The sequence below is a fragment of the Salvelinus alpinus genome, chromosome 26 (assembly GCF_045679555.1).
Source record: "Salvelinus alpinus chromosome 26, SLU_Salpinus.1, whole genome shotgun sequence".
Classification (NCBI taxonomy): domain Eukaryota; kingdom Metazoa; phylum Chordata; class Actinopteri; order Salmoniformes; family Salmonidae; genus Salvelinus; species Salvelinus alpinus.
Genome location: NC_092111.1, coordinates 36,922,715 through 36,929,586, shown reverse-complemented (window position 1 = coordinate 36,929,586; position 6,872 = coordinate 36,922,715). Strand labels below are relative to the sequence as shown.

The 6,872-nt window shown below is 43.0% G+C and overlaps 1 protein-coding gene across 3 annotated transcripts; it reads left to right on the top strand.

Annotated features, from left to right (window-relative positions):
- The first annotated feature begins 1,637 nt into the window (after nucleotides 1-1,637).
- LOC139555253 (chromatin modification-related protein MEAF6) lies at nucleotides 1,638-6,608 on the top strand. 3 transcript variants are annotated; one of them, XM_071368899.1, is made up of 9 exons: nucleotides 1,638-1,897; nucleotides 2,409-2,524; nucleotides 2,629-2,716; nucleotides 3,287-3,332; nucleotides 3,467-3,656; nucleotides 4,437-4,466; nucleotides 5,006-5,074; nucleotides 5,262-5,295; nucleotides 5,411-5,865. In XM_071368899.1, exons 1-9 carry the CDS (start codon nucleotides 1,808-1,810, stop codon nucleotides 5,423-5,425), a joined length of 678 nt encoding a protein of 225 aa, XP_071225000.1. In that variant the 5' UTR covers nucleotides 1,638-1,807; the 3' UTR covers nucleotides 5,426-5,865. The 3 variants fall into 3 exon arrangements, with proteins under 3 accessions (XP_071225000.1, XP_071225001.1, XP_071225002.1); XM_071368900.1 differs by lacking the exon at nucleotides 5,006-5,074; XM_071368901.1 differs by lacking the exons at nucleotides 4,437-4,466; nucleotides 5,006-5,074 and having other exon boundaries at nucleotides 5,411-6,608.
- Nucleotides 6,609-6,872: the final 264 nt, after the last annotated feature.

The window sequence follows — 6,872 nt, the reverse complement described above, 5'->3', positions numbered from 1 at the left end:
GAGAATGCTGTTCATCGACTACAGCTCAGCATTTAACACCATAGTACCCTCCAAACTCGTCATCAAGCTCGAGACCCTGGGCCTCGACCCCGCCCTGTGCAACTGGGTCCTGGACTTCCTGACGGGCCGCCCCCAGGTGGTGAGGGTAGGTAACAACATCTCCACCCCGCTGATCCTCAACACTGGGGCCCCACAAGGGTGCGTTCTGAGCCCTCTCCTGTACTCCCTGTTCACCCACGACTGCGTGGCCATGCACGCCTCCAACTCAATCATCAAGTTTGCGGACGACACTACAGTGGTAGGCTTGATTACCAACAACGACGAGACGGCCTACAGGGAGGAGGTGAGGGCCCTCGGAGTGTGGTGTCAGGAAAATAACCTCACACTCAACGTCAACAAAACAAAGGAGATGATTGTGGACTTCAGGAAACAGCAGAGGGAGCTCCCCCCTATCCACATCGACGGGTCAGTAGTGGAGAAGGTGGAAAGTTTTAAGTTCCTCGGTGTACACATCACGGACAAACTGAATTGGTCCACCCACACAGACAGCGTTGTGAAGAAGGCGCAGCAGCGCCTCTTCAACCTCAGGAGGCTGAAGAAATTCGGCTTGTCACCAAAAGCACTCACAAACTTCTACAGATGCACAATCGAGAGCATCCTGTCGGGCTGTATCACCGCCTGGTACGGCAACTGCTCCGCACACAACCGTAAGGCTCTCCAGAGGGTAGTGAGGTCGGCAGAACGCATCACCCGGGGCAAACTACCTGCCCTCCAGGACACCTACACCACCCGATGTCACAGGAAGGCCATAAAGATCATCAAGGACAACAACCACCCAAGCCACTACCTGTTCACCCCGCTATCATCCAGAAGGCGAGGTCAGTACAGGTGCATCCAAGCAGGGACCGAGAGACTGAAAAACAGCTTCTATCTCAAGGCCATCAGACTGTTAAACAGCCACCACTAACATTTAGCGGCCGCTGCCAACAAACTGACTCAGCTCCAGCCACCTTAAAAATGGGAATTGATGGAAATTATGTAAAAATGTACCACCAGCCACTTTAAACAATGCCACCTAATATAATGTTTACATACCCTACATTACACATCTCTTATGTATATGTATATACTGTACTCTATATCATCTACTGCATCTTGCCATCTTATGTAATACATGGACCACTAGCCACTTTAAACTATGCCACTTTATGTTTACATACCCTACAGTACTCATCTCATAGGTATATACCGTACTCTATACCATCTACTGCACCTTGCCTATGCCGTCTGTACCATCACTCATTCATATATCTTTATGTACATATTCTTTATCCCTTTACACTTGCGTGTATAAGGTAGTAGTTGCGGAATTGTTAGGTTAGATTACTTGTTGTTATTACTGCATTGTCGGAACTAGAAGCACAAGCATTTCGCTACACTCGCATTAACATCTGCTAACCATGTGTATGTGACTAATAAATTTGATTTGATTTGATTTGATTTGATTGACTACGTTAACCAAATTCGCAAAGTGATCCTAGGATGCAACAAATTCATTCATACCACACTGCAAAGTTACTGTAGCCAGAAACAAACTTCCGAGTGTGGATACGTTTCCGCATATGATCTGTTTCCATGACAACGAGTACTTGGTGAAAGCAGAGCGGCAGGAGAAGAAAATACATTTATCTCGTTGCAAGACAAGCAAACGTACCAGTCATCTAGCGCCCACGTGTGGTGAAAGTCTTTGCTTACCTATTTTACCTCATTGAAGACGCGCAACTGTTTTGTTTTTCGGAGATTCATCATGGCGATGCATACGAAGGCGACACCACCACAGATTCCCGACACACGTCGGGAACTCTCGGAACTGGTCAAGAGGAAACAAGAACTTGCGGTAAGTTTATTAGCTGCTGTAGCTAGCTACGTTTCCGTATGAGTAAATATTTTGCTACATGCGTATTTGCTGCATCTTATGTTTAAGTTGCAAGGTAGCTTGCTAGTTAACTAGGCCGCACTAGCTAACCTAGCTAAGCTACTACGACTAGGCCTCGGCTCTCTACTGCCGGTAAATATTTGTTTCTCGCTGGCAAGATACGTTAGCTAACGTTACCACACAAATGAAACATTATACAATGCAACTGTTAGTATGTGCTTTTATTCAGGGTCATACATCCATATGTATTGCATTTTTTACTAGATATATCAATGTTTATATACAATGTCGCGTCGTTGAAGTTAGGTAGTAACATTCTTTGCCCACAAGGTGCAGTCAAACCCTACTATGTTAATGCCCACATCACCATGGGCATGGCTGTGGTACTGTCTCTGGCTATATAGTAATTACACTTTCTGTCAGTTTCATACATTTGAAATGCAGTCTAATGCCTTTTACATACTTTCCACAGGAGACATTGGTGAACTTGGAAAGACAGATCTATGCATTTGAAGGCAGCTACTTGGAAGACACCCAGATGTATGGGAATATCATTAGAGGATGGGACAGATACCTCACCAACCAAAAGTAAGCAAGACATGGACCATGGCTACTCAGACATAAAGTGTTGATATTGAATCATCTTGCCTGTGTTTATGATCTATTTACTCTGTTTTGTATTGTTCTGTCAGAAATTCCAACAGCAAGACAGACAGAAGAAACAGAAAGTTCAAAGAGGCAGAGCGTCTGTTCAGCAAGTCTTCAGTCACTTCTGTAGCAGTGAGTGCTTCACTCTATTTTCTGCCTGTCCTCAGTATTTTCCTAGGGCATTTATCTTCTCATTATTTTCCTAGGAGGCCATTTGTCCTCTCAGTATCTTCCTAGGAGGCCATCGGTCCTCTCGGTATTTTCCTAGGAGACCATCGGTCCTCTCAGTATCTTCCTAGGAGGCCATCGGTCCTCTCGGTATTTTCCTAGGAGACCATCGGTCCTCTCAGTATCTTCCTAGGAGGCCATCGGTCCTCTCAGTATCTTCCTAGGAGGCCATCGGTCCTCTCAGTATCTTCCTAGGAGGCCATTGGTCCTCTCAGTATCTTCCTAGGAGGCCATCGGTCCTCTCAGTATCTTCCTAGGAGGCCATCGGTCCTCTCAGTATCTTCCTAGGAGGCCATCGGTCCTCTCAGTATCTTCCTAGGAGGCCATCGGTCCTCTCAGTATCTTCCTAGGAGGCCATCGGTCCTCTCAGTATTTTCCTAGGAGGCCATCGGTCCTCTCAGTATCTTCCTAGGAGGCCATCTATGATTGTAATAATGTGTAAATGCTGACCAACTGTTTGTCTTTGTTGAACAGGCTGTCTGTGCACTTGGCGGGATACCAGATCACATGAATGAAAAGCGTAAGTATATGGCTCAGCCATCTCAAATTGATAAACTTTTGTTTGCCACAGTGCTTACTGAATGTAGCCTACTGGTATGTGAGGGAGTTGAGCTCCAAGGTGGCATGCTGCTCTCCTGTTGCCTGGCCCTTCAGGTGAGCCCGGCAGTGGGACAGAGAGCGACACATCCCCAGACCTCCAGAACCAGGAGAACGAGCCCAGTCAGGAGGACACGGAGGACGCAGACGGGGCACTGCAGGACCTCAAACCCCAGAAGGCTGCCTCATCCTCCTCCGGAAGCCACCACGGGAGCCACAAGAAAAGGAAGAACAAAAACAGACACAGGTACTCGACCCTAAACGCAGTTGCTGGTCTAGACTAACTCCTAGGGCACGTTCAGCAGAACACAACGTTGTGGAACGTTCGTATAGAAATATGCATTGTAGAACAAACATGCCTTTCTGACATGTAGAATATGGAATCAAAGTGGGTCTATTAACGTAATTTCTATCTGCAATTTTTGGCTACTGAACATGGCCCTGCTATCAAGTCTGAAATATGTCCAAGGGTATCTCTCTTGCACGCAAGTTAACTTTAAAAAAATAAATAAAAATTGTCTGGGAGGGTCAGTTTGATTGGCTGTACTACTGTATAAACGTCAGTTTGATTGGCTATACTACTGTATAAACATCAGGAGGGTCTGTTTGATTGGCTGTACTACTGTATAAACATCAGGAGGGTCTGTTTGATTGGCTGTACTAGTGTATAAACGTCAAGAGGGTCTGTTTGATTGGCTGTACTACTGGTTTATAGCAAGTGGCTTAGTCTGTTTGTATTGGAGCTGGAATGTGAGGAGCAGTAAGAAACAATGCCAACTTTTCCAGCTGTATTAACTCATCACACCGGTTCCTAGCCACATTGTGTTATGTTGTATGTAGCCTAATAAAACCACCACATATTTAGACAAAATCATCTCAATAAGTTAAATTAAAAGACAAAATATTGTGTTAGCTAGTTCAATTATTAACAAGCCTGTATTTTCCAGATACAAAAGCATCCCTTTAGAGTGAGTCAGGCTGGTGTACTAATTACTACTGCTCTCTACTTCCCCTAATGCTGCCCCAGCCCTTCTGCCATGTTTCATTATGACTTTGAGTAAGTCTCAAATTTTACTTCCTGCTTCCTGTGGTGATACATCCTGGCTGTGTCCCAAATGGCACCCTATTCCCTATATAGTGCACTGCCTTTGACCAGAGCTCTTTTGACCCATAGGGCTCTGGTCAAAAGTAGTGCCCTATGTCAGGAATAGGGTGCCATTTGGGGGACTACCCCTGCCTTCTCTGACCACATCCTGACGTTCCCAATCTCTCTCTCCCTCAGCTCTCTATCTGCTTCTGTCACGGTTAATGCGTCATCATAGCAAATCTATCATTACTACATGTCCAAATCTTTGGTTCTATCCCAAATGGCTCCCTATTTAGTGCACTACTTTTGACCAGGGCCCATATAGGAAATAGGGTGCCATTTGGGGACGCACGCTTCATTTCTCAAATAATGCATTGTATCTAATAACGTATTAGCACCTAGCTCCTGTAGACTCAACGCTAGATTCTGTAGTGTTTTGAGTCAGGGGCATAAACACTACTTCTTTAGAAGCACAGTTTATTTCTTGACCCTGGTTTCATTCCATAAAGGTCCCGTTCCCTTAATCCAGTTATGGAAAAGTCTGCTCTTCCTGCCAAAATGAGATGGGGAGCTCATAGGTTGAGTAAAACCCACATCTTTCAGCACATCCCAGGCTTTCATATGGTTCTTTAGTTGTCTCCTTGTGTGTTGCTTGGTCTCTTAGCTTGAGTATCTGTAGCAGTGCTTGTTGTCTCCATGGTTACTCATGTTGTATTTAGTGAAACCTGAAAGACCTGTTGTAACTCTTGCTTTTTTTGTTTTTAGATTCGACATGAAGGTGAACAAAAAACCCAGAGCGGTAAGCTATTGGAATGTTATGTTATGTCTTGAGCTTCCAATAAAGCAATATGTGATTTAGAAATATTTAAAGTTCTGTTTTTAATTCTGTTGTCGACGTTATCGTTGTTCCACAGGACTATTCAACTTGAGGATGAATGGGGGTGTTAAGCACTTCAGACCAGAACTGGCCACACAGGAGAAGTCTACAGTGAAACAGAGTCACTTCTCTGGGCTTTGTGAACTTTATATGCCTTATGTTAACTGACTTGGTTTCTGCTATGTGTATATTGCATGAAATGTTGCCCCTCCCACCTGCTCCTGGAAATATTTGTGTTTCATGATTTTCTTGCAGAAAAGTACAAGATGTGTTATTGCATGTTACTCAATACCCAGCTGAGGTTATTGTATAGTGTGGAACATTCTATATTTATCATGTAACTTCACATTACTGCTCTTGTGACAAAAATAATCATATTCTTTTTTTTAGTCCTTGTGTAGTTCTGTAGCTCTAGAATATCACAGCTTCTTTTTTTTCTTTTTTTTTTGATTTGTTTAGCATAAAATTGGAATAAAACATTGAAATTATAAATATTACTGAATATAGTTGTTTATGGTAAAAATCTACATTTGTGAATGTCTAGCCCACCAGAAGCATTGAAAATGACTTGCTGTTAATCAAAATCTCATCTCTGTCTTTACTCTGCACTCTTCAGTAATAATATAGCAGGGAAATCAACAGGGAAGCTAGTTTATGACCAACATCTGTGTCTGACAGCATCTACTGCCTGGTTTCATTGTGGCTTCTTCATGGCCCTGTTACCTGCCATGGTGCTCAGATGAGGCTCTCTCTAGTCCACCAGCTTATTAGCTGGTGTCTCAAATAGCTCCCTATTCCATTTATAATGCACTACATTTGACTGGTGACGTTTCAGTGAGATCATGGAAATTGTTTTAGTACTGTGTTCACCTTCAAACAGCTTTATTCTGACACCCAAGTATGATTCAAATGACTCTGTTTACACACAAAGATATGAAGTCATTATGGCATTCCTATGGTGGCAGTTTCAGAGATTTGAGTTAGATTTTTGAATAGTGGCAGTTAGTGAGCCAGGGGGCAACAGGATGACAACACATGACCCATGCCACGTTGGGGAGCAGTGAACTATATGTAGTTTAACTAGTAATTGAACTACATTTTACAGTAGTTTGGTGGTACTTGAACTAAATTCAAATCTTGGTCGTGTTTTCAGTAGTTAACTTTTTTTGTTGTGTAGCTCTAACTACTAGAACTACACACTTTTGCAAAAGGAAAATAAAATATGGCTGAAGTAGGCAATCATTTATTTTACGGCATCATACCTGCCTAATTCTCACTTGAAACATTGTTTTTGCGTTTAATAGGCTAAATTACACATTCTGTTAACATTTGACCCTATTGTGATCTGTTCTTGGAATTTGTAGTCTTGACATTTTCAGATTTAGATATGCTTTTTCACAAAGTAGTTTGGATGTAGTGAACTACATTTTCAAAGCAACTTTAAGTAAATAAAATTTTTCTTAAGGGTAGCTTAATGTCTGCCAGTGAGATGTAAATGT

Bases quoted from the DNA above. Each gene is read 5' to 3' on its own strand.
- LOC139555253 (XM_071368899.1), top strand. From the start codon at position 1,808: ATGGCGATGCATACGAAGGCGACACCACCACAGATTCCCGACACACGT. The intron at 2,525-2,628 runs GTAAGCAAGACA...TTGTTCTGTCAG, and splicing joins AGATACCTCACCAACCAAAA to AAATTCCAACAGCAAGACAG. The intron at 3,333-3,466 runs GTAAGTATATGG...CTGGCCCTTCAG, and splicing joins AGATCACATGAATGAAAAGC to GTGAGCCCGGCAGTGGGACA.